We start from the raw sequence: 27,983 nt of genomic DNA on the forward strand, positions 1-27,983 counted from the left end.
CCAAGGAATTGACAGTCCATAAAATTACCCCGTATTCAATAGTGGACGTTCATCCTACATGATGTTTGATTCAAGGTTTGAAAACATGTCCTTAGATACCTAAAAATTATGTAACTAAGAGGTATGGCAATGTGTTTTATGAAAAACATTTATTCTACCCATATAATATTGGCTTACACACCTAATGTCCAGAGTGGTTTTCATTTTGGAATACATAATTTTCTAGAGCCTTTTCGATGGTCTTTGTTTGAAAAAGCACTATTTATCCACCTTGCCACTATCTGAGACTGTGCCAGGGACTATATGAGCATAGCCAGAGCTCTGGGGAGTCTTGAACCCATGATGGTAGACAGGGTCTTGGAAGAACAGTGTTCAGAGAGGGAAACAGAGATCCACAGACCTGCACAGAGTCACACAAGAGAACTCAGATGAAAGCTCACCCGTGTTCTCACTTAGTGATGCTCCCCTGCCCCTCAGACGCAGGGAGAGTTTTTGGTAGATGTAGCAGATGGCAGAATATTAGCTTGAACCAGATGAAATTGCTGTTTAGAGGGTTAGAAAAGGTTACATCAGGGATTCCCTGCGGTTCTCCTCTTAGGTAACCCTCAGACAAAATCAGGTTGGTGTGGAGATCTTGGAGTTTGTATGGAGAATGGACAAGATCTGATGGTCGCTGGTCAAAGAGGGGCTTAGGGTTGCTCCAGGGATGCGTGTGTTTAGAAGGTAGGATGAGGAGCGATTTCTCAGGAGATTTGTTTGAGAAGATACCCCAGGGAGGGGCCTTTCCTCAGGCCACGAGGATCCCCTGGGGGGATGAACCGTGTGGTGCGTGCTGCGGTGCCAAGTAGCTTGTAAAATCAGCTTTTACGAGAGACAATTTGGGTCATATTTTTCCCCTTGTTGGATTAAGGATAAATGGAAAGATGTTCTCAGCTTCTACCCATGGCAAAGCATGGGGAGGTGCTTTTGTTTTGTCACCTGGTGTCTGTCCTACAGTGTTGGAGTTTTTGAGTTGTTGTTAGGGTCTGACTGAAGGTAAAAGGTTTTGTTTAATAAATGTGAGAAAATAATATTTGAAGCCTACTTTTGAAAACTCACTTTTTTTTTTAACCTAGGCATTAATCCTTTGGTTGCGAGCTACTAGTCTGATTTTTACTTACCAGATTATCTTTCTGTCTGTCTTACTCTCTGGGTATCTTTTTCTGTCTGTCTTTCCCTGCGTGTGTGTGTGCATGTCTGTATGTGCGGGTGTGCGTACGTGTCCGCGTGTGTGTGTGTGCATGTCTGTATGTGCGGGTGTGCGTACGTGTCCGCGTGTGTGTGTGTGCATGTCTGTATGTGCGGGTGTGCGTACGTGTCCGCGTGTGTGTGTGTGCATGTCTGTATGTGCGGGTGTGCGTACGTGTCGCGTGTGTGTGTCGTGTGTGTGTGTGCATGTCTGTATGTGCGGGTGTGCGTACGTGTCTGCGTGTGTGTGTGTGCATGTCTGTATGTGCGGGTGTGCGTACATGTCTGCCTGTGTGTGCTGTGTGCATGTCTGTGTGACTGTGTGTGTGTGTGCATGTATGTGCACGTGTGTGTGTGTGTTTCTGTCTGTCTCTGCTCCACGCATGTTCTCTGCCCTCTGTCTCTCTTTCTCTCTTATTGGTCTGTCCAGAATTTCTGACTTGGAACAGAAATCTTCACAGTTGAATTCACGTGCGGTGTCTTTCTCCCCTTTGCTTTTTCAGTTCCTCCAGGAGTGATCCAAAACGGAGCGCGGGTCCTGAGCCGAGGGCTGTTTCCTGGCGTGCGGCCGCTGCCAATCACTCCCATTGGGGTGACAGCGGCCATGAGGTAAGGGGAGAGTGCGCTGGGCAGAGCCAGCCTGGGGAGTGGGAAGGGCAGCTTTCTGTCCACGGGGTCCCTTCTGGAGACAGAGAGGAGCTGCTTCGAACTAGTGACAGCAATAAACCTGGTTTGGGTGCTCAGAAATGTGAAAGTAACCCCAAGAACTCCCAATCCAAATGCCACCTTCTCTTTCTCGGGCCACCAGATGATCCTGGTCTCTTTACAGATAAGGAGATGGAGGCAAGTTAAGTTTTTTATTCTAAGAAGGCAGGGTAAGAGGTGGGTAGAAGAAAACAGAAGGCAGGATATTAATTGGATTCTAGGCTAACGGGCCTAGCACAAGACCCAGCCCTGTCCCTCCCCTGTCCTGTGACTCTGGGCTCAGTTCCCTCATCTGTGAAACTCCTGCCTCCTACCAGGGGTTGCAGGGAAAATCAAATGCAAAATCAGATGTGAGGCGAGCTTTGGTACGTGGTCTATAAATAGCAGGTGGCATCATTCCCCTGCTTCCAAGAATGAGGTCAGCTGCCAAACCGCATGAACCCTTCCTTGGGACATTTCTCTCCTCCATGCTCTCCATCTCCACTGCCAGCCCTGGATCAGGGTCCACCGCTAGCCTGCGGCCCTCATAGGCACCATTGCCGGAGCCTCCTCCCATCCGCCAGCTGCTTCTACACCCACTCCTGCCCATCCATCCACCACTGCCAGACCAGTTTCCTAACACCGTGCCCCTCTAGCTGTCTGCAGAAGCACCTTTTGTAACTGCCCCTGCATCACGCTGATAGTACTTCCTTCTCCTCGAGCCAAATGTGTTCCCCAAATATGCCCAGTATTGGCTCATCTTATTCATACAGCTTTGTCTGCATAGATTCCCCTCACCCTCATATGCGAGGCGGCACGTCCTTCAAAATCTGACACAAAAGATGATCCCTTCCCAATGCTTTTTTTAATGTGGTCTGGGAACCAGCATCAGAGAAACTTCTCTTTGCTGTGAACCGATTAGCCCCATGCTTTGTCCCTTCAGTGAGTGACACTGTATGGTAGCAGTTTCTCTGTGTGTCCCTTTCTGTCCTGGGTGCTTTGTGTCCTGAGGATGAGGGCTAGCTCTCAATCAGTTGGCTGATGCCTCATCACTATTGCATGTGCCAGGCCCTGGTTGCTCGTTTAGAAAAAGCCTGTCTCACTGAGCTGCATCCCTCGAAGGTACCATCCCTCTCCTTCTGCGTTTACGGATCAAGTTTGCACGTGAAGGCCATTTTGCTTTCATAGTGTTTTATGTCCAAAAGGAAACCAACCCAGAAAGTGTGTTTAGCTGGGCCTGAGGGAGCAGCAAGGTCAAACTCCCCTGCCCTGTGCAGCTTCTCCACCAGCTTGTCTTTTAACTCCTCCTGCTGTTGTCAGGACAAGTCGCATAATCTTCAGAGCAAAGGTCTATAGCTTCTGATAAGATGGGAAGTTGTTAGCAATTAGAATAGTAACAAATTATAAAACCACTTATCATTTCTACTAATCTGACAAGGGGATATTTTCCAAAAATACATGGAAAGGTTTTTCTTGTACTCTCTGGTATCTTTCCTGGCTGCCTCTCAAGTCAATAATTCTTGAGTTCCTAAGTGGTAAGTCTCTTTCCATGAAGCCAAAATTCCAATGCTCTTGCCTCACATTTTTGAAAAAGACATACTCTGTTTTTCATTCTTTCTTAAAATCTTCCCTGTGTTGCCTCATAGTTTACCTTCTTGGTTGAGAAGACTTGGAGACTGTGAACTATTTTTGCTTGGAGCAACAATGTATTTTTATTAGCAGATTCTAAATATAGGCTTACAGTTTATCCTCTTGACCATTTTTTTTTTAGTGCCTTCAAGAGTAGCTTTCACTATGGGCCCAGCCATGCCTTATAGAAGGGCACAGAAAAGCCAGGCGGACAACAGGTTGACCTTCAACAGGAGCCGCCTTCTCATTTTAATTCTTACTCTCATGGCATTTATTATGACAAATTTTACTGGTTAGTTCCCTCTTGAGGTGTTATTTCAACTACTGATGGTTTCTTTGTGGTTAGAGAATAACAAAGCACTGCAGCAAAAGTCTTGTTTCTGTTGAAAGTTGCCACTCATCCAGTCCAGTGAGTGCCTCAGCTGGGCTCCTTCCAAAGTAAAAGAAAACAAGACAGCCTCTGAGCCAAACTTGTGTATCAGACAGGTTCAGTAGGGAGACAGAAACCACACCAAGTAATTGAACAGAGAGACTTTAATGTTAACCAGGGCTGGGTGTGGTGGCTCATGCCTATAATCTCAGCACTTCGGGGGGCTGAGGCAGGAGGATCACTTGAGGCCAGGAGTTCAAGACCAGCCTGAGCAACATAGGGAGATCCAAGATCTACAAAAAGTTTAAAAATTCGCTGAGGCCGGGCACGTTGGCTCACACCTGTAATCCCAACACTGAGAGGCTCAGGCGGGTGGATCACTTGAGCTCAGGAATTTGAGACCAGCCTGGGCAACATGGCGAAACCTCATCTCTATTTAAGAAAAAAAAAATGACCTGGACATGGTGGCACACACCTGTGGTCCTAGCTACTTTGGAGGCTGAGGTGGGAGGATCCCTTGAGCCTGGGAGGTCAAGACTGCAGTGAGCCAAGATTGCTCCACTGCACTCCAGCCTGGCTGACAGAGTGAGACCATGTAAGAATCAAAATGATTAGAAAGAAAGCAAAGCTGTGAACCAGGTAGAAAGTTATTAACTAGGTAACTGAAAGGGTAAAAGATAACTCAGGGTGTCGTGGAGACAGTAATTGCAGGAGGCAGCTACCACCTCTAGGGTTGAAGGAACAAAGGGAAGAGGTTGGAATGATCGCCCCTTGGAGCTGAAACTCACCTTTGCATGGGGGGCGGGGACTTGGAAGCAGCCTCTGATGGTGCTGGTGCCTCTAAGGGAACATAGTTCTGCAAGTGCTGGAAAAACTGCAAACTGGGTTTGGCACCTCTGAGAATGAATGCTGCTGCTGAGGTGCAGAGGCATTGCAGGGTGGCACAAGAACAGGAAACAGGCAGGAGTCCCATCTTTATCCACCACCTTCTCAGTCTCTCTATGGCACCCCCTGGTGGCAGAGCCTTACATGCAGCCCAGTGGTAAAGTCCAGCCCCAGCCCCAGCCCCAGTGTGGGAAACAGAGTAGAAGAGTGGGTTTGAGACTGAGTGGCAATAGCTTTGTAATGGCACAGCTTGCTTCATCTCTGTCCACTACAAAAGCATGTATAGTCTAATTAAAGAGTGACTTTCCTGAGCATCGTAGGAGTTTTGAACAAAATCGTTTTGGTAAAATGTGCAACCATAGTTTGCAGAAACTAGGCAAGTTACCATTTGCATAAACAGAGATAACCAGTAAAGAGGCCGGGCACGATGGCTCACACCTGTAATCCCAGCACTTTGGGAGGCCGAGGCAGGCGGATCACCTGAGGTCAGGAGTTCGAGACCAGCCTGGCCAACATGGTGACACATCATCTCTACTAAAAATACAAAAATTAGCTGGGTGTGATGGTGTGTGCCTGTAGTCCCAGCTACTCAGGAGGCTGAGATGGGAGAATCGCCTGAACCCAGGAGGTGGAGGTTGCAGTGAGCCAAAATTGTGCCATTGCACTCCAGCCTGGGCAACAGGGCAAGACTCTGTCAAAAAAAAAAAAAAAGAAGAAGAGCGAGATAACCAGTAAAGAAAATCGTTGTGCATTAGCAGTTAGTTGTCCAAATACCAATTCTGAACTTGCCCCCCTCAGTTTTAAGGGAAATTAGGGGAAGAGGGGTAGTAAGCTTTAGAACATTAGTGGTACTTGCTTGTAGTATCTTTGCCCTCTTTTTGTAGGGCAAGTAGTAGACACTGAGTTGCTTTTGGAAAGAAGGAACACAAACATAGCTATAGAGGCATTTGCCTAATCAGTGTCTGTGTAAAACCCATTAAGAAGTGCTTGGGGAAAAAAATCTTGTTTTGCATTTTCACATTCATCATAATTTTAACATTTTTAATTTGGCCACATGTCAGTGGAACCCAAACTCAGCCAAGGCTAAAAAGGAAAACAGTGCAGTGGAGACTAGAACAACAGAATGTTATCTCCCAGACCACGTGGCAGTGCCCAAGTATTCTGTGTATGCTCAGATGTTTACGGGGTTGCTGCCCCAGTCTGTTCAGCTGGGGCCCAGGGAGGGCGGGAGAGTCATTAGCACCCACTAAAGACCAATTTCCCAGTCTCTTTTGTGTGACAGGTTTTCCTTGTGAGTCTAAGCGACTTCTCCTTAAGTGAAAATATTTGTCTTTCAGGGATTTTTTTTTCCTCCACTGAGTGGCAAAGGCCATGTTTGTTTGTCTTAACTCTGAAACTGTTATTGACATAGATGAAGTGTTACTTTTATTAGCTGATCATTACACAGCTTCTATTTGCCAGGTTCCTTTGCATATAATTATGATGTGAAATCTCCTTGTAAGAGTATCTGTCAATAGTGTAATTGACTTTACGGTGTTGACTTTTTACTCAATAACCTCCAAGATTGGCCCATCCTTAGACGTTGGAAACCTGCTTATTTTTAAATTTGCCTGGGCGTCAAGTCCTCAAGACACATCATCCTCAAAATAACTACCCACACATCTTAAAATTTTATGCCTGTGTCTTCGGCTGCTCTCCCAGGAAAATCCCTTGCAGAGATTGCATTGAATGGAACATGGAACCCGTGATGATAGCCCTGGGAGAGCTGTTGCTGGCCTTCTTGGGAAGGAGGAGTCCCAGGTTTCTTACATTCACAGCATCGTGGGCTGCCCCACACCCTAGGTTGGGTCACAGCAACCCCCCTGGATCTCAGCCACCTTGCTTTTAACCTTTAGGGCTCTTTTTGATCCTTACATGCTTCATCAGGTGGCAGAAAAGAATGAAATGTCCAGGGCTCGCTAGAGGACTGGGAGAAAGCTGATGTGGGGAAGGCCTGTTCTATAGCAACTGAGCCAACGAAATACGTACATGAACGCAGGAACCACATTTCCTGGGTCCATCTCCTGCAGCCGTGTGACCTCAGGGAAGTGCCCATGGGCTTCTCAAGAGGAAACGTGTGTCTGCCTCATGGGTTATTTGGATTCACACACAGCTATATGCCTGGCATGTAGTCAGCATTCTGTAGGTGTTTCATAAATAAGTAACATGGAAAGCCTCATGGATTCGCCTAGCCTGTCTCCCACAGAGCTTCCCAGGTTTCCTTCCTGAGCACTGGAACCTCAGGTACCCCAAAACCTTAGGAGAAGGCTTAGATTAAATTCATGCCACATTTCAGCACAGTGTACATTTGTTGGCAAAGCCATTGGCTTTGAAGAGTGCTGGCCATAATCTGGACTACAAGTCTAGACCGCCCTACTTGTTACCAAATTATACGAGAGTTTCATCCAATCACCATCTAAGGCTGCTTAATTTTATTTGGATCTCCAACAACCTCAAGTGAAAAACTGCACTCCCCACGGAACATGACGCAAGTCAGGCATTAATGGTCTGACTGTAGTAGAAAACATTAATTCTTAAGGTCATGTGAAAATAGAATCATCAGGAAAACCCATCTCTGAGCCTAAGTTCTGCTCCGGGTCAGCTGTCTTATCTCCTCCCTTGAGAAGATATTTGTATCAGGAGTGTAGGAAGGTGGCAACCTTTAGTATTAAGATAGGGTTGTAGTCCAGTTATGTAACTTGAGGGTAAATTGGCTGCTGATCTTTTCTAGTGTTGTATTTTGTTCTGTATGTAAAGACCAAACACCTGTTGGCCTTTGTATTTGAAATCATGGTCTTTGAAGGCAGTTACAAAACTCAGTATTAGATTTTGCCTTTTAGTGGGAGGAGAAGAGAAAATACTAAAGAGCTAGGTTTAAGGGAAAGCGGGGAAGAATCCCAGTCACACAAAGCATGCACCGAATTCCCTCCTGGGCCCGTTTCAGCAAGCATAGTTTTTGTTTTGGGCCCTTCTGGTCCAGAAATTTAAACAACGACCAGCAAACTGTGAAATTTGATCAACATTCTAGAGCTGCTCCTCATGTTTCATATCAATGACATTCGTTAATGCCTTTGAAAGTCCTGGTGGCTCTTTTTCATGTTGTTCCTAGAAATCCTCCAAACTCCCAATGATTCTGGACTGTTTTAAATGCAAAACAATTCATGGAGGAGAGTTTTAGGATCACTCCTATTTGTGTTGTGTGATCTCTTGCAAAAAGGAAATCATGTTTATCTCAGTGGTTTAGGGGAGCAGTTTGCAGCTCATGGGAGAAAATTGTGGTCCCCCTGGATATTACCACTGAGTTAGAACTCTTAGAGCTGATCCTGGATGCTTCCAGGAAGGGCTAATCACCTGGCCCCTGGACAGCCTTTACCTTTTTAGCCATGCATCTGCCAGATTGCAGAATTCTAGGGCTGATGGAAGGGATCTTAAACCTCATCTTGATTTTACAGCTGAGGCACAGGTAGAATTAGACTGGATTTTGTGAAAAGGGGAAGAGCTGTAAACTAACAAGTTAAATCAGTTTAATGACCTAAATGGCATCTCTCTCACAGGTAGAATTTGATACCCGGTGAGAAGTATTTTATGCAACTTGTATTAAATGATTCTCTGCATGCTCCTTAGTATTTCCTATCATTCTTCGTAGTGTTCATCTTTACAGTTTGGGGAGGCTACTGTCTTTATTTTTATTTCTTTATTTATTCGAGACAGGGCCTCGCTTTGTCACCCACACCAGAGTGCAGTGGCACAATCACGGCTCACTGCAGCCTCGTCCTCGCGGGCTCAAGTGATCCTCCCACCTCTCAGCCTCCCAAGTACTTGGGGCTACAGGCACTCACCACCGCTCCTGGCTAATTTTTCTGTTTTTTATAAAGATGGCATCTTGCCATGTTGCCCAGGCTGGTCTCGAACTCCTGGGCTCAATCCACACACCTCAGCCTCCCAAAGTGCTAGGATTACAAGTGTGAGCCACAGTGCCCAGCCCTGAGTTTTTTAAATAACTAGAATAATACTGTGTCTTTCTTAACTTTGTTTTTTTAAAAACTCACATTAGGTTTCTTTGTTTTGTGACATATAGCTGTAATTGAGTCATTTTCACTGCTATATAATATCCCATTATGTGACTATACTATCATTTTTTTAAAAAAGACATTTGGATCATTAATAGTTCTTTCATATTACAAGCAGTGCTACTGTGGAAATTCTTATACATGTCTCCGATTCATTTAAGATGTCTAGGAGTGAAATTGTTGATTTATAGGGTATGTACATGCTCAGCTTTACAAGGTAAAGTGCCACATTGTTTTGTAAAGTGCTTGTTTCCAATTACACTGCCACCAGCAGAGTGTGGTAGTCACCAGTCCTCCACATCTTGACACACATTTAGAATTGTCATGCTTTGTCATTTCAACCAATCTAGTAGGTATGTAATGGTATCTCATTGTACTTTAATTTGTATTTCCCTTTTTACTAAAGATGTTGCACAGTTTTTCACATATTTAAGGGGCTCTTTGAATATATTATTTTATGGATTTCCTGTTTAGCATTTTGCTCATTTTTCTACTGTGTTCCCTTTTTTCTTCTCTTCATAGGAGTTCTTGGTATAGTCTACATATCAATCTTATATTGACTACATATGTTGCAGATTTTCTAAGTTTGCAGATGGTCCTTTCACTCTTTCAATTTCCATTCTTATTAATCACATTTATCAATCTTTTTATGAAATCTGTTGTCTTAAAAATTTATCTCCCTACTCTGTGGTCATATAGTCTCCTATAGTATTTTTCTAAAAGATTTAAAGTTTTTTGCTTTCACATTTAAGTCTTATTATTTGAGTCTCTAATCCATCTGGAGTTATGGTGTGAGATAAAGATACATTTAAATATTTTTCAAATAATAAACAGTTATCCCAGCATCACTTATTAAGTAGCCTCTCTTTTTCCCACTGATATGAAATGCTAGCTCTGATATAAATCAGGTTTCTTTATATTTGTGAGTTTATTTGGGGGACTCTGGGTCCTATTTCATATTTTCCTGTACTATGGCAATACCACAGTGTCTGAATTATTATATCTTTGTAAGTTCTTAAGTCTGGAAGCACATGTTCTCTCACCTTGTTCTTTTTAAAGTGTCTTTGCTATTCTTGGCTCTTTGCAGTTGCATATAAACTTTATAATCAGCTTGATAAACTGCAAGGGGGTGTGCAAACAAGAAAAACAAAGAAAAGACACCCTATTGTGATTCCTGACTAGAATTGTATGGAATCTGTAGATCAATTTGTTGTGGATTACTACTCCTATATTGAAAGCCAGGCGCAGTGGCATGCACCTGTAGTCCCAGCTACTCAGGAGGCTGAGGCGGGAGGGTTGCTTAAGCCCGAGAGTTTGAGGCCAGCCTGAACATAGTGAGACCCTGACTCTTAACAACAAAACCTCCTTTTTGCATCTTTCAGTCCATGAGCATGTATAGTTCTCCATTTATTTAAATCTTCAGTGCCACTCATTTTAGCTTTATGATTTTTTTCCCTAAAGTTCTTATGCCTGTTCAGTTAGATTTATTCTACATAGAATAGATTCTTTTTCATGCTGTTATGAATTTTACAAATTAATATGATGTATTTTCTACTTGCTGCTAATATATGGAAATGCAATTTATTTCACATTATTGATTTTTTTCCAGCAACCTTGCTAAATAAACTGCATTAGTAACTCTAACAGTTTATAGATTCTTCTGTGCACAAATCATATCTTTTGTCAATACTTGTGGGTTTTTTTCCCTAATTATTGTATCTTTTCTTTTTCCTGTCCTATTGCACATTCCAGGACCTCTGAATAGAAGTTATGATAACAGGCATCTTTGTGTTATTTCATATTTTAAATGGACCCATGTTACTGATTCACCATTGATAGGACATTAGTTAAAGGTTTCTTAGGAAATATGCTTTATCATAACAAAATTATTCTATTCATACTTTGCTATATTTTATCATGAGTGGTTATTGAGTTTCATTTTAAAAAGTTTGCATTGTTAAGATAACTATAAAATTTTTCTTTCTTTTTTTTACTATGGTGAATTATACTATAAATTTGTCATTTTGAACAAAACTTGCATTTCTGAATATACTTGCTTATGATACATTTTTTTTTACATATTACTAGAGTTGCCAAGCTAATGTTTTATTTATGAATTTTGTGTTTTTGTTTATAACCCATGTTTCTCTAGTTCTGTCTTTATCTAGTTTAGTGTCAAGATTACATTAGCCTCAGAAAAGGAGTTGAGGCGTATTCACTCTTAGATAAACTCTTTCAGAGTTTTCAGAGTTTATCTAAGACTGGAAATATCTATTGCTTAATGTTCATTGAAACTTGCTTGCAAAATAGTCTGGCACTGGTGTTTTCCTTGTGGGATGATTTTTAACTATTGATATAATTTACGTAATGATAATAGAGTGACTTGTGTTTTTAAATTTCCTTTCTTTTGGCAACTCTAGGAGTTTGTCCATGTCACTTCAGTTTTCAAATATATTGGCAAAGAGTTATTCATAATATACCTTGTCATCTTTCAAAACATCTTTTGTAACTATGTCCCTTTTTTATTCCTTATTTCATTTGTATCATTTCTTTTTTGTTTAATCTCGCCATAGATTTTTTTTCAAAGAATCAACTTTTTGAATTAGCTGTACTTTGCATTATTCTCTATTCCATTGATTTCTGCTATTTATAATTTCCTTTCTTTTTTGGATTTATTCTGTTTTTCTTTATCTAGATTGTGAACTTTTATTTCAAGCCTTTCTTTGTTTCCTATAAAAGTTTAAGGTTATAATTTTCCTCACCCTATTGCTTATTGCATTCTATAGGTTTTGGTATATTTATTTTAATTATTGTTAAGGTATAAGTATTTCCTAATTGCCATTTTGATTTTTTCTTTGACCCATGGGTATTTTTAAATGTGTTTTTTGAATTTCCAAACTAAAGAGAAGATGGTTGTTTTTAATTTTTGTTTTAGGTTATCTGTCAACATTGACTATTAATTTCAATATATTGTGGTCAGAGAATTTATCTGTACAGTATTGCTTCTTTGAAATTTGTTGACCTTTGCTGTATGGTCTAGTATATATCAGTTTTTAAAAAATATTTCAGCCAGGCATAGTGGCTCACAACTATAATCCCAGCACTTCGGGAGGCTGAGGTGGGAGATTGCTTGAGGTCACGAGTTCAAGACCAGTCTGGTCAACACAGTGAAACCCCATCTCTATCAGTTATATAAGTAGATAAAAATAAAAAAGATGTCATGTGTGCATCAAAAAATATGTCTTTTCCATTATTAGCACATGTTCTATGTTTATGTCCACTAAGTCAAATCTTCTCCATATGAAACTTTTGTATGTGTGTGTTTGTCAGCTTGATAAATTGCATACTGAAAGAGATGTATTAAAATCTCCCATTCCAATGTAGATTTGACTATTTCTTCTTGTACCTCTTTCAATTTTAGGCATATATATTTTGAAGGTATTTTATTGGAACTATGCATGTTTAGAATTGTTTTATCTTCCTGATGGGTTGAATCTTTAGACTGTTGAATGACTGTTTATCTGGAGTAATGATTTTTGCCTTGAAATCTATCTGATCTCATTTTAATATTGCTATACCAGCATAGCACAACTTGTTCCAGTCTTACTTTTAACCCGTTTTTCTTTATCCTGTTGTTTAGGATTGTCTCTTGCAAATAGCACATGGCTTCTTTTTTCTTTTTTAAATTTGAGCTAATGATCTGTACCTTTTAGCTGAAGATTTTTAGCCCATTTTTATTGACATTTTTGGGTTTGGTTCTATCATCTTGTTTTACGTTTCTGTTTGCCCCATTTTTGCAGATTCTTTTTTGTTTCTAGCATTATTTTAAATTGATTCTCCTACTCCTCATTCCGTTTTTCCCCCTTCTAATGGTTTGGAAGTTACCTATTCTGTTTTTCTTCATTTAGTGTCGATCCTAGGACTTTTAGCATGAATATTTTTAAATATTTAAAGTTAATCAATATCTTTAACCTTCTGATCAATACAGGGCTCTGGGAATGCTTTAAATTCAGTTCTCTCCACCTCCCAATTGATATGCTACATTTCTCCAGTACGTTGGTTCTGGTTTTGTTTGTGTGTGTGTGTGTGTGTGTGTGTGTGTGTGTGTGTGTGTAACCATTTATTATTGTATTGTACAATCAATACTTGGCCACATTTTCTTTTCTCTTTTGAGACAGGGTCTCACTCCTCTTTCCCAGACTGGAGTGCAGTGGCACGAACACAGCTCACTGCAGCCTCAGCCTCCCAGTTTCAAATGATCCTACCACCTCAGCCTCCCGAGTACTGGGGACTACAGGGATGCACAACCATGTTCAGTTAATTTTTTGCATTCTTAGTAGAGACAGGGTTTTGCCATGTTGCCAGGCTGGTCTTGGAACTCCTGGGCTCAAGAGATTCGCTTCCCTCGGCCTCCCAAAGTTCTGGGATTACAAGCATGAGTTACAGCACCCAGCCTACATTTTCTGTACTGATCATTTCTTCTTACATCTCAGATCTTCCATTTTAGATCATTTTTCTCTTTCCCGAAATATATTCTTAAGAAATTCCTACAGTGAGGGTTTATTCGTAGTTAAAGCCCTGAATTTTTGCCTGAAAAGTTATATTTTGCCTTTACCCTTAGAAGATAGTGTTACTGAATATAAAATTCTAGATCAACAGCTATTTTCTCTCTTGAGAATATTGTTCCACTTTCTTCTGCTTCACTTGTTTTATCTTAATTAGTACTTTAGGCGATACGTTTTCTTTCTACTACTTTAAAAATCTTTTTGTCTTTTTTGTGTCTGCTCTAAAGTTTGACTGTGATGTGTCTACATATGGACTTTATTTTCTTTATCCTGCATGGGACATGTTGGCTTTCTGAATCTGAAAATTGGTACTGTCATCAAAACTAGAAAATTCTAGTCATTTTCTATTCAAGTATTGAATCTTCTCCATTTTTTCTTTTCACTGGAACTCCAGTTAGGTTTCCATTGGTTCTTCTTTCTGTGTTCCGTCTCATCCAACCTTTCTTCCATATTCTCTATCTCTGTCTCTTTCTGCTGCATTTTGTGTAGTATCTTCAGGTCCATCTAACAGTTCACTAATTTTTCTCCTCCGCTACATTGAGTTTTTTAGGAGCACCTTCAATGTAGATTAATTTATTTATTTTTGAGGCAGGGTCTTGCTATGTTGCCCAGGCTAGTCTTGATCTCCCGGGCTCAAGCACTTCCTCCTCAGCCTCTTGAATAGCTGAGATTACAGGTGTGAGCCACCACACTTTGCATTGATGTTTTTAATTTCAAGGATTATATGTTTTATCTCTAGAAGTTCTGCTTAGTGCTTTCCAATATAGCCTGACCTTCCTTTCTAGTATTTTTCAATTCCCTCCTTTATTTATTTAAACATACTAACTTTACATTCTGTAACTAATTATTTCAACATTTGTAGTCTTTGCTGTTCAGATTCTGTCATTTCTTTGTTCTCTTGTCTCTTTGCTTATGGTGGCTTATTCCCATTGTGTTTAATGTTTTTTTTTTTTTTTATTATGAACCCATGTTCTTGGAATCTTATCCGTGGAAATTCCTTGTGGCTTGGGTTTAAAGTATGTTCTTCCAGAGAGGATTTGCTTTTAAAACTTCGGTTGGGAGCCTTGGGGACCAGTATACCTGAGGCCACTTTAACGCCCTTAGAGGGAACACAGTAAGCAGGGAGCAGCCAGAATCAACCTTCCTGCTGCTCCCTTCCTGCCGCCCACTGAGTGAGTTTGGGTTCTTGTTCTACTGTGAGGGCAGACGTTTGCTATAGAGAAACTTTGGCTTTCTTAGTTGCCTGATTGCTCACGTTGCAGGTTGTTTTAAAATGTTTTATTTGTGTGTATGTCTCTGTTGGTCTCTGAATATCCCTTATTTTCTAGTGAACTCAGCAATGCCTTTAAAACAAGTTACTGTACTTGATCTAGGATCTTTTGTATTATAATCAGAAGAGAACCTTCCAAATGTCTCTCTACCACTTGACTGGAGGTGGAAGTCTTTGGTCATCTCTTCTCTTCCATGTCTACTTGCAGTTGATTTTCAAAAGAAGCTTTGAACTCGCTCCAGTTCCCTGCTTCTACAATCCCATTAATCCCATCTACTTTTCACATTTGGCAAAAGATCAGAGTCCTCAAGTAAATCCCTGGGGAGGACAACTACCCTACATGATATCCTTTAGAGTTAGAGCCATTAGTTCCAGAGAGACTCCTAGTGCACCAGGTAAGAGGCGGAGATGACACATGCTCATTATACTGTAGTGGAACCCCTAATTAATTGGTTAAACAAACAAACAAAAAATGGCAAATGGCCATGTCATAAACCTACACCTTGACTTGTTAGTTGAAAGCCTGCTCATTCTGGGTTTGAACTAATGTGATTTCTCTTTTTATGTTTGATATTTTCCAACTATTTGACAAGAGAATGAGTACCAGGTTTTATTTGAGATCAGTAGCACGTGGTTTTGTTGAGCCACATGCTTTAAACTGTTAGAGGCCCAGTAAAATCAGGTGGCTTTGATTAATGCTAATTTATGCAAATTGTGATATCGTTACACATAAATTCAGCTAAAACTGAAAAATTGCAGGCATTTTGGATGTATCACATGTTCATTTTAATGAATGAATTTTAAGAAAGTGGTTAGAAATTCACCTTCCAACATGTTCAGAATGGCTGGTTTCTTTTAAGCATTTGTTGTCCTATAATGGCAATCCCTGTGGCGGGAAACATTTGACACCAAGTCAGTGCAGCTGGCTTGCACCATCGTGAATAACATTGCACCAAGTTATTAATAATTGAAGGAGCTTGTCACTTCCTGCTGAGTTTTGTGTGTAATTTATAGATTACATAATCCCAAGCTAAAATCTCGGGGAAGGTTAATTTCATCAAATGAGAGAGACATTTATATTTTAATTCTCACTCCCTGAAGTTATGTCTGTGTACCTGTTTTCATCCAGAAATATTATCAGTGGATGTATTGGTTTTCTGTCTTCATCACAGTAAACTTCCTTCTTCGGGAGTGACAGGGAGATATTTTGAATTCCTGCTTAAACCATCTTTGAGACTGTCTGGGCCACCCCACTCAACAACCATGGGGCTCTCTGAGCTTCTGTTTTTCTGTGAAATGGGTTAAGTAGGCCAGTGTTCCAATAGGGACTTGGGTCACGAACTGTCTGTTGGCATGCAGTGTGATTCTAGGTGGTACCAGAAACTCTGCCCCACACAGCACCAAATCAGGGGCTGTGGAATCCTTCTCTTCTCTATTCTCCCTTTAATCCATGGGATCTCTTTAAGAAGAAAGTTTCCATTTGGATCCCCTTCTTTAATGCTGCCAATCTCCCTGTTTAAGAAAGAGAGAGACATTCTCAGGCTCGAAACCATTCCTCTTGTGATAGTGTGGAGCTCACGTTTAACATCATTGCTTTGGTTCTAGTGTATTTCTCCCCTCCCTAAAACTTTGATTTAAAAAATGTTCAAACTTAGGACAAAAGGGAAAGAAAAGCACAATGAATAGCACAGACCCTTCACCTAGATTCACCAGGAATCAGCACCGTGGAGCACTTGCTTTATTTCTCACTCTCTCACTCGTGATTCTCCCCGTCTGTGTTCAGAGAGGGATCATGTTCTGCTTAACTGTGGTAGTGACGTGAGTTGTAAGCCCCAAGTTATTTTTTAAAAGAAGCATTCAGAACTGAATCCATTTATTAAAAGCTAAATATAGCCCACTTTACTCTTTCAAGTATACTTAGATTTACTATGAAACTGTTTGATGTTAGTTCAGTGGGTGAATTATTTTTGTATTTGACAGTAGTTCCCTCAAATGGCAAAGATTAAGAGGACCATACAACGAGACCTTCATTTTCATTCGCTTTAATAACTATTAATAGCTAGCTGTATGATTAATTACATTTACCAAGTTTCACATTTGGTAACAGCTCAAAGTAATCCTATCCCAGCCATCTTTATGCACCCAAGACACAGCCAAGAAATAGGAAGTCTGCAGAAAACAGATATGGAGGAGGCCAGACCCCAAAGCTCAGGGGCTGTGTTCACAGGCAAGCCCTGGAGGAACTCCTCTTGAAGGGCCTGTTTCCTCTGACTTGGTGCTGGGTTCCCATACGCCTCCCAATCCAGAATAGAAAGAGAAAACAAGACTGCTCAGAGTGAACAAGTCATAGCAGCAGGAAGTCGCAGGAATCGAACCGCAAGGAAACATGATCAGGCACCACAAACAGCCTTGCTCTGTGCTCAGGACAGTTCATTTAGTCCTCACGCAGCCCCACAAGGTACATGAGGAAGTTGAGGCTTCAAGAAGTAAAACAGCCTGCTCAAAGTCACCAGTAAGCAACAGTGGGATATGAGCACCGGCGTGTGTGGCTTGCAAGCCAGGCTCCGTCTGTAAGGATTTGGGGGAGGTGGTGTGTATCTGGGATCACGGAGCACAGGACACAAGCTGGGACCCTTCTGGGTCTCACTGGGACTTCAATGTACAAATGCACACATTGTAAATGTTGGGGTTCATAATGAGGCTCTTGGACATCTAGCAAAGGCTGGGTTTTGATAATGACCCTCATACATTTTGCTGGTGGACATGACAGTACAGAGTCTCTCCCCCAGCCTAAATTTAGCAGAATACCACTGGCCCTGGGGTCCCAGGAGAGCAACTCCTTTGCCTCACTCCCTACTACACCCTTTTCATTAGGGACTCTTTCCCTTCCCCTTTCACTTTCTATGTGGGGTGCAACTGAATTCTCCCTGAGCCTCAAGGCCCATGAGGGTGACAGGAGAAAAGCCAGGGTAGAGATTGTCACTACTGTTATCTTATTGGTGGTCCTGACCCCACAGCCCTTCTACCAGTGCCGTATCCTCAGCATGTGCCCAGTGAGTCATGGTGGTGGAGACCCACAGTCACTTCCCGAGCTTCATACTCTCAGCCACATGATTCCACCTGCTGCTGCACTTCCTCAGTTTATCTGTTGTGTCCACCATACTGACACAGCGATAGCCACTGGGGGCCTAGCAGCAACCACACCCTGTCTCGTGGAGCTAGCTCTCTAATGGGACACACGACCACACAATTCATAATGATGGTGGGGAGTGCCCTCTATGGAGGGAATGGAAGAGTACTTACAGTTGGGGTCATCTAGGCAGGAAAAGTAGGGTCATGTTCCCCAGAACTCTTAGAAATGGATCACAAGGCAGATGAGCTTACAGGAAACCGGGCCAGCATGGTGCGATAGAACAGTTCCCATCCCTGCCAAATTCTTCAGCCCTCGTGTCCGAGGTCAGATGCCTTGTCTTCCACAAAACATTCCCTGGCGTCCACCCTTCGTCCTCTTCAGCTATAAGTGACCCTTCTCTCCTGCAAGTATTCATCCTTCTAAAGGCTGGGTGCCAGGCACTAAGAGACAGGCAGCTGCCTCCCAGACATAGGTATTGTGGGGCCTAACCAGGAATAAGCTTCACAGCCATTGCTCTCAGGCCAAGCCGTGGTCCAGGCACCTGTAGGCATTAATTCGTGTCCTCAGCCCCACCCCCACGGGGAGCAGGTGTAGTTACTATTCCCACTTTTGCGATAAGGAAGCACAAGGAATGTTAAGTACATCGCTCAGATGTAAAGACACAAAGAAATAATCAGAGGTGTGATTAAGTGCTACAAAGGCCCGATAGGCATGGGTAGCAGGGACCTTGTTATAGGGAAATCACAAAAGAGGGTCGGTCTGGTGATGTAGCTAAGACCTCAAGTCTGAGAGTCAGACTGTGATTCCAGTCCCTGCTCTGCAAGTGATTAGTTGTGTGACTTTAAGTACATCACTGAACTTCTCCAGGCTTCACTTCGAGCCACTGTAAAATAAGGATGCTAATATCCACTTTACGGAGTTAAACATGGTCCTCTGCGCAGACTTAGCAGAGCGCCTGGCAGGCGTTGAGTTCGGGAAATCGTAGCTTATTGCTCTCTGGTCTGTGACGTGACCCTGACTTGCCTTTCTGTTAGGCTGCAGCATCGCTGTGGCAGTGTCTATATCCGATCCAACCCCGTGTCCCTCCCCCAGAACCCTCCCTAAGGTCGTGCATTTCTTTTAGGCGCTCAGTGAATATTTGTAGACTGCATGAATGAGGGAGGGAATGCATGAGTGAGTAGCTGTCACCACATGGCAGGTATCTATCTTTGCTGAACACTGGTTTAGTCTTCTGACAAAAGCCTGCTAATGTAGCCGCTTCAGACGAGAGCAGACTTTTTTCTCTGAAGTACCCAGCCAATATCGTCTGGCGGTGTCTGACTCCGTGGTGTTGGCGGGGACACGAACCAAGCACAGCTTGATTTTTATGGTTTAATGTAAGAGATGGAGCCTCCAGCGCTGTCACTTCAGAAGAGTGTTGTTTTGACATCTCACCACACAAGTGGAGTGAAACTGCCGTTATAGGAGATAAGCAGGGGAGACTGAGGTGTCAGGATTTAGGACCCTGCCTTCAAAGGAGATCCACCTGTTGCCCCCACAGTTTGCCAGTGGCTCCAATGAACACAAAGGGGCTGATGTTTGAATGCAGGCGGGCTGCCAGGTGCCCCCATCTGAGGAGGTCTAACTGTGTCCCCTCTTTGTCTCCCGTCCTTCCCCACTGTCCTCGCTCCGCAGGAATGGCATCACCAGCTGCCGGATGCGGACTGAGAGCGAGCCGTCGTGTGGCTCCCCAGTGGTCAGCGGAGACCCCAAGGAGGATCACAACTACAGCAGTGCCAAGTCCTCCAACGCCCGGAGCACCTCGCCCACCAGCGACTCCATCTCCTCCTCCTCCTCCTCGGCCGACGACCACTATGAGTTTGCCACCAAGGGGAGCCAGGAGGGCAGCGAGGGCAGTGAGGGGAGCTTCCGGAGCCACGAGAGCCCCAGCGACACGGAAGAGGACGACAGGAAGCACAGCCAGAAGGAGCCCAAGGATTCTCTGGGGGACAGCGGGTACGCATCCCAGCACAAGAAGCGCCAGCACTTCGCCAAGGCCAGGAAGGTCCCCAGCGACACACTGCCCCTCAAAAAGAGACGCACCGAAAAGCCCCCCGAGAGCGATGATGAGGAGATGAAAGAAGCGGCGGGGTCCCTCCTGCACTTAGCAGGGATCCGGTCCTGTTTGAATAACATCACCAATCGGACGGCAAAGGGGCAGAAAGAGCAAAAGGAAACCACAAAAAATTAAAAACAAGTCACTGATTTGTTTTGAACTTACGGCCATTTGGTTTCAGCATGTCAGGAGATTTCTAATGATTTGTGGCAATATCAGCAATTTTTTTTCTTTTTTCTTGTTTTTGGTTTGGTTTTCTTTCTTTTCTTTTTCTTTTATTTTGTTTTAATTTGCCCCCTCTTCTTTGTTTTGGACCCTTAAGAATTTTATTTTTAAAGGAGATTGAAGCCATAGAACTCATATTGACACTCAGCTGTTTTACAAAAGCTTTTCATTATCTGAAGACAAAACCGAAAAAGCCAAAATTACCATTGCTTCCTCCAGCTTGTCAGAAACCTGTGGCTGAATCCGCAGGGATGTCAACGTCAATACCACAGGAACACACATTCGGCACCTAGAAGGCACGTGGGCAAAGTAATCATCGTTCAGGCCCAACTCTTAGGTTTAAAAAGTCAGGTTGTCCATCCCACTGGGTTCACTGAGTGAAGGCACATAAAGCAATTGAGGAGAAGGAGGAACCCCTCGTCCCCCTAGGAGCAGACCCAAGTTTGTGGCACCAGGCATCTGATGGTGCCAGGAAAGCCACTGGAATTGTCACACGGCGAGCACAGAGGGCCGGCCACCAGTCCTCCATGCTTCTGAACCCTGAAGCCCGATGACGTCTTACGAGGTGGACGTTGGACTGTTCATGCACATCGGGTGTCAGTGACTCATGGAGAAGAAATGGGGTAAATTTTTAGTGATGTTGCTAATCATTGAATTCTTTTCTCTATTAAGAAAATGTTCCAAAAGCCATAAGCCTTTAGGTTGGCCCTGTGCACACACACATACACACACACCACACACACACACACACACACACACGAAGGAGAGAGAGAGAAAACTGATGCGGAAAACAAGCTGTGTCTTCTTAACTGCCCAAGTGAAAAGCAACCAAGTCCAGGAAATTACAATAGCTGTTAAGGAAAGGAAATAATGGTACAGATCTTTTTCTGTCTATCAAAACTATTTGATCCAAGTGAAAAAAAAAAAAAAAAAAACAACTAGAAAGCTACGGAACCTGCCATTAGTATTGTGGTGTATTTTTAAGATTAAAGGTACACTGATGGACAAAAAAAAAAAAAGTAAAACATGGCAAAAAATAAAATAACTCCTATACTGCCCTCAAAATGGAGTTTGCAATTAATGTTAGGATTTATCTTTGCAAAAATCAGTGATTTCCACATTCAGCCAGTATAGCCAGCAGAAATTTCTGATCCATAATGCATGGATTCCTTTGAAGAAAAAAAAGAAAAAGAAAAAAATCACAAAAACAAACTTTTTTTATTCAAAAGTAACAAAGTTCTTGTAAGGTAAATAATGTATTTAGCATGAAGCATGAATTATTTTCATATAAATATAGGAGATAGAGAAAAGGCTATGCCTCTAATTTTTAAGCCCTTAGGCTTAGAAGTTCTTTTGGTTTTCTTCTTTTTTCTTTCTTTTTCTTTGCTTTCTTTTTTTCCTTTTTGTTTTTGTTTTTTGTTTTTGTTTTCGGGTTATTTTGTTTTGGTTTTTTGAAGCAGGTGTTTAAGGTTTAACCTTCTTCAGGGACAAATTCTGACTGTTGGGGAACTTACTCTGCAATATAAAAATATCTTCATGCTCTGGTAGGGCTTGGATGGTTGAACTCTGTACTGCCTTGTGTGCACTTCAGCCCCGACCCCCTCTGATTCTCTGTTGAAAAGTGTGTCCTTTCTCTCTGTCTGTACATGTTTAACATGACGCAATAATTTGAGGGCAAACTTAGTAGTGAGTGTGTATGATAGAATCAAGAGAATTATGGGACGCTTACTTGAGAAAATCATTACCATGATTTGGTTCTAGGAAAAAGGCAGTGAATAATTATGCAAATTAGCCAGAAGAAGGGGAAACGTGCTAATGGGCCTTATTGGGTGAGGGGACGAGACGGGGTTCATGTGAAGGAGGAAGCGATGCCGAGGTAGGAAAGGCCAGCCCCAGACATCCTATCGCCACAATGCCATGTTGCAGTAGGAAGCAGGGGCCGGCCATCGCTACCTTCAGCACACTGACCAACCTGGAATTAAGACCACCCAGATTGTGAGAGCTGAATTTAGAAACCAGACAATGTCATGCAGCCCAGAAACTCCTGTTGTTACTTTTGCCTAAGAAATTTTCTTTGGTGGCGGGGTGGGGGTGGGGGGTCCAAAGAGAAAATCTCTAAAAGAATATGATCTTCCATCCAAGTGGAGGGAAACTTTAAAACACAAGCACCCAGTACTGTGGCTCAGGATATGATGCGTGAGGAGAGGAGGGAACAGAGATGACCTTAACTTTTAAAAAAGGGACTGCTGTGGGCCAAAACCAAGCCCATCTGCCAGGACCAGGTAATGTCAGAGCTCCATCAGCCCGGACAGTGGGAACTAACTGGTGCATTCCCCACACTTAACCTTCCGGTGGGTTGCTGTTGAGAGAACCTGAAAAAACCTACACCTCTACAGCAGGTCGAATTCATGACCTGAAGCTGAATACTTCCAGCATATTTGTTCAGGGTGTAGATGGGAATAAAGTGTCTTTGCAGTGCTCTGTTCCCTCCGTCTCCCCAGACATCTGACACCCTAAAAGCCATCCACAGCTATGGAGCCTGAGCGACACCTTGATTTGTGTTGTCACCTGACCAAGCCTAAAGACCTCCAGCTCAGTCCCCCACCTTCATCCCACCCCACAGATGATAAAATTCAGACCTCTCTCCTGAAAGGCAGAGGTTCAACATTCAGGACTGTTTCTGGCGGAAGACTTCTTCCAATTAAAACCCCCACCGTGGGCTGTCTCCCCTCATTTCATTTTTCTAAAGGGGCAGAGGCCTCTTTTAGAAAATAATAAAATGCAATGTGTGTGATTTACTTTTCTGATCTCTTTGAGAAATAGAGAAATATAAAAGTGTGTTCTTAACTCCAGAACCACTCTTTTTGCATAAATACCTCATCGGGCAGCTTTCTAAGTGTGATTTTCCTGAGTCTCCCTTCGTTGGATCTGCCGGAAGACTTGTCGGGGAACCTTTAGTGAGGGTACTTCTTCCTATTTTTCTTCTGTTTTTGGAGGCATACACATTATGCATAACCAAAACAATGGTTCAATTGTGTTTAACTTTGTATTTTGATTGTTGAGAACAAAAACAAAAAGTATCAATGTGTATGTGGCTGTTTGTAGTGAATTCATTGCAGAATGAGGTTGTCCGTGTCCTTAACAAGCCAAGGGGCAGGAGGCACCCTCTCTTATCCCCTCCTCCAAGAGCAGTAGAGAATTTAAGCACAAGCCTATTTGTGAAAGAATATTTTGCTTAAGTGTCATTCACTTTAGTCTTGGAATTCCTTCCCAAACGTCAGGTGTTCTTTTAGCTTCCAAACTAGCATATGTATCCATTAGTCTGACAGATCGCCTGAACACCATTAAGAGGTGTGGCGATTTTGCTTTCATTTCTCCTGCTGGGAGAAGTGGCGGTTCATGTGTCATTCCAGTATCGCACATACTCACACGGGGCAGGGGGGAGGGGGAAACGGGGAACTATAGCAATATTTAAAGATGCTTTGGAAACCAACCGTGAACACATCAACACCACGACGTCTACGATTACTTGCTATTGGCCCTCGGACACATTTAAGAGAAAGAGACAGTCACGCTTTTTTTCTTAAATGATATACACATAGACAGTTATTTTTATCCTATTATAATTGTCTTTTATCTTTAGTACTATGTGGAAAGGGTTTGCATCATAGATTTTTCCCAGCCTTATAATATACCATAAGCTCCTACTTCCCTGCCCCTCTCTAATCAGTATTCTTTCAAGAGTTCTTTGGTGAAGCCATCTATCTGAAACTAAAATGAACCAAACCCATATTTCACTGGTGGTTGGAGAAAACCATGGCCAAAACAATTGTGGCAGGTCTCAATCTTGGGAGTTTTTAAGAAGGAATGTGCCAGAGGCCTTTCCCAAGAACAGAGTTTTCTTTTGTTTTGCAGAGGCATTCAATGTGTCTAGTGCTTGCTGGCCACAGCAGTTACTACCCCAGAGCCTTCTGGAAGGGGCCGTTGTGTTAAAGGAGGCATCAGGCAGTGGGTTCTGTAGAGGGAGAACCAGGTGGAGGCCTTCTGTGCCCAGCTCAGGGTCCTGCACCACGCCAGGACTGCCCAGGCCAAGGGCTACTGACACAAGTTCCACTCATTCCACTCTGTGGGGGGCGCCTTGTGCCTCTCCTGGAAGGGCTCTTGGAGAAGGAATTGGAGTTACGTACAAGTGACCTAAATGGGAAGCTTTTCTAGATGAGATTGGATTAAATTCCATGTGATTCCTCTTTCCCTTTGATTCAGGTTGGGACTTGTTTCTTTCTGGTGGATCACAGCTGCCCAGATGTTGCAATTGATTTTTATGTTTCTGTAGAGAAGTATTTTTCTTTCATCTTCAGGATTTTTTTTGCCACCAAAAGAAAACATTGGAACTCTGTGTTTCCTCTTGATTGTGACTTCCCAGTGTTGACAGTTAAGTCCTTAGTGTCGTAGGTCCCAGCCCACCAATACTATATCAAACACTGTTATGCACATAATGCAGCACTGTGATCTAATTTAAATAATACTTTTTTATTATTTATACTACTATATATAATATACATCAACACTTTTGCTATATAACCTAAGTGATAACCCTCTTTTAGTTACCTGCCAAACTCTGGACTTGGTTTATATTGCAGTTAACACAGTTACAAAGTTGTAATGGTGTCTTTTTTTCCTTTGTAACGGAATGTGTAAATCAAAGTATATACATTGTGTGGTGTTCCTGTTTCTGGAGTTTCATGAGGATTTACACATGGCATTCAGTGTTCTGTATAGATCTGCCTACCTTTGTGAATTCATCTGTTAACCCCTCTTCCTTCGAGAGAGCACCGGCGATGGTGGTTAACTCTTTGTGTTTTCTCTCTGTCCTACTGGTTATCCTTGAATTAAGCACAGACTCGTCAGCTCGGTTGCTTTATCATGAATAATGTGTGTGACCTTGCAGTTCTTCCACAGTTCAGCAAACAAGTGCTAGCTTCACTGACCAAAAATTAAGGAAGGAAAACACAGTTTTTAAAATGATCCATCTTTTAACAGCCGAAACCGATGTGTCTATGGTGCTGCATCTTGCTGTTGCACTTCTGAAATCAGACCTGTGCGAACGATCATTTCTGACTTAACCGTGAGATGCTCACGAGTACCCTTCCTGTTGTTTTGTTAGCGTTGAAATCAAGACTATTTATTTGGAATATATACAACAGTGTTTTTCCACTGTATTTCATTTGCAAAAGTTGAGAACTGCTTTCTCTACCTTTTGCAAAATAATTGATATTCCATATTGGATTCTCAAAGACTTCGATATGGTGAACCTATTAAACCTAGAAATTGTATTCATCCTTTCATGACTGTGGCCTGAGTTCCCCAGCCCCTCTCCTCCTTTTTTTAGATGAGATTTAGCACACTCTCAGTTATTTAAACATGCAACATTTCTTGAGTATGTACGTTGAGGCCATCTGAGCTCATAGCTGATTCAGTAACCAGTTTCATGCTGTGTCATTCACACTCACTACTTAATACTGCCATGGTGAAAATGTGGAGGAAAAATGTATCCGTGTGTGTCTGGGAAGCATATACACTTGTACATTTTTTAATACTCTGATTCTGTAACATTTCTGAGTTTTGTTTTGTTTTACAGAAAAAAAAAAGTGATAAAGCAATCAGAAGACCAAGAGGTTTACTATTGATGCTTAGGGTCGTCTGACCTTGGCTGGCCAATAGACCTACACGGCCAAATTAATTTACGAGAGTAATAATTTTTCAAAAGCCAATTTTTTTTTCTGTATTTTCTGTATGAAACTGCCAATATCATGAATAGAAAGGGAGAACCATAAAGGAGAAAGAACGTAATGTTCTGTTATGTTCGTGTGAACCTAAAGAAACAGTGTGGAGGCAGGCGCGATCAGCCGAACTCTAGGGACTTGATGGTGTTGCTTGGAAGGCATCCATACCTGCATTTTGCATTCTTCGTATGTAATCATATTGCCAAAGACAAACTATTTCATCATTTATTGTAAATAACACTTTTCCCCAGACCTACCATAAAGTTTCTGTGATGTATTGTCTTCCAGTTGCAATAAAAATTACTGAGTTGCATCAATTGAAGAAAAACACCACGTAGTGTTATGTGTGCTGCGTTTCCCTGTGCAGATGCTGGGCCGCGACATCATTTCTGTTTCTTACCTGCAGTCAGGTGCGTGTGCAGTTTTTGCAGTCTGGTTTCAGGGTTCTCAGCTGCATTTATTGTGCCCATCCTCACACATGCGTAGGTTTGGGTGGACATCACACACTGCTCTGCAAACACAAATGCACATTCAGAAGCTGGGCTTACCCGGGATCTCAGGAGAATTCCAGCTTTGGTCTAGACAGCTGGTGGCTGGCCAGCCTCCCATCATGAGCCTTAAGACTTGTGGTTTAGACGGAGCTTCCCTTTCATTTGGAAGTTGTCCAACAATAAAGTGCAATTGTACTTTAGGACTGGAGCCTGCCAGCCTATCCCAGATCCTGAGGGTTTCTTGTGATGACATTCCTAGCCCTAAGACCTTCATCTGCCAGTATTGATTACATCATCACTCAAGTGGTCACCCCAGACCCTCGCACACACATCCCCCAGGAGCCAATAAGGAGCTGATGGGAGAGAGGGGAGTGGGAACAAGGAATGGATCACAGGTCACCAGTCACCGTGCTGGAGGAGTAGAAAGAGGATGTTCTCATGCATCTCTCTGGTTCCTTTTGTGATGGTTTTGTTTTCAGCATTCCCTGTCTGCAGGTCTTGCCACCAACAGTAACCGTAGTGTAGAGTTGGCCTTGGCCACTACCCTTCTGCTGGGTCCCCACATCCACTGGTGTCTTTGTTCTCCAAGATGCTTGGGCTGTGTCTCCTGTCCTCCTGCAGTCATGGTATCATTCTAAGGTCATGGGCCCATCTGTCCTGGTAAGCCTACTGGGATAAATTCCTCCCCATTACACATCTCAAGGTGGTCACCTCTGGATCCTGTGGGTTTGGCCCTTGTTGCTGCCATATCTGATCCCATTGTTGGAATCACTTTCAAAGCTGTGATGTGTCCTCCAGGGTGCAAATCAATATTCCAGGAGACTTGATTGGGAGGAAGAGCTAAAGTCATTGGGAGCTGAATCTGATGAATCAAGTAATCATCCAAATTGGGTAGTGCTTGAGGCCAAATATAAGGTGGGGCCACCTTAAAACAGCACCTACAACAACTGTTTTCAATAAGTGACTCTCAAGGAGACTGGAGGAGAGACCCCACGTGGATGATCAGCATACCTGAGGGAGCCCTGTCAAAATGATCACACCTGCAGAATTCTGATCAGGTAACACTGTTTTCAAAGTCCTATGGGTTCTCAGAGCAGGGAACTTCTCCCCATGGTGTCAGGGACCATGAAGGCTCTTCTGGGCTTGAAGCTGAGTCTTGATGAGTGCCAGTGAGGGGCACTGCAGACCCTAAGCAGTTTCTCCTTACCTTTTGACTGCACTGCCTGATGAAAGTATGAACTAAGAAGTCACCATCCTTCTAGAAAGTTATGAACAGATGAGGGCATTTTCGGGAGTCTGATATGACTAGGAGGTTTTTATGAGCTAAAAGCTCACGTTCTGGTTACCCTACTTCCAGATCACCAAATTAAATGGCCCCACATATGCCAGCGGAAGTGTGTTTTGACCTTTTTTTTTTTTTTCACTGATAGGAATACAAAACCAGGGTGTGTGGGCTGGGTATGGATAATTTTTTAAAAGACTGAAGTACAAGGGAATAAACATTTAATAATCTTTAA

At 42.7% G+C, this 27,983-nt stretch overlaps 1 protein-coding gene across 5 annotated transcripts in view; it reads left to right on the forward strand.

Annotated features, from left to right (window-relative positions):
• Nucleotides 1–26,303, forward strand: part of FOXN3 (forkhead box N3) — a 461,477-nt gene extending 435,174 nt beyond the window's left edge. For all 5 annotated transcript variants that reach the window (XM_012498097.2, XM_030802814.1, XM_030802816.1 and 2 more), the window contains 2 exons: nt 1,731–1,836; nt 19,547–26,303. In XM_012498097.2, coding sequence (XP_012353551.1) covers nt 1,731–1,836; nt 19,547–20,102 — 662 coding nt within the window. In that variant the 3' untranslated portion in view covers nt 20,103–26,303. The remainder of the gene's footprint in view (nt 1–1,730; nt 1,837–19,546) is intronic.
• Nucleotides 26,304–27,983: the final 1,680 nt, after the last annotated feature.

This window comes from Nomascus leucogenys, chromosome 22a (genome assembly GCF_006542625.1).
Source record: "Nomascus leucogenys isolate Asia chromosome 22a, Asia_NLE_v1, whole genome shotgun sequence".
NCBI lineage: Eukaryota > Metazoa > Chordata > Mammalia > Primates > Hylobatidae > Nomascus > Nomascus leucogenys.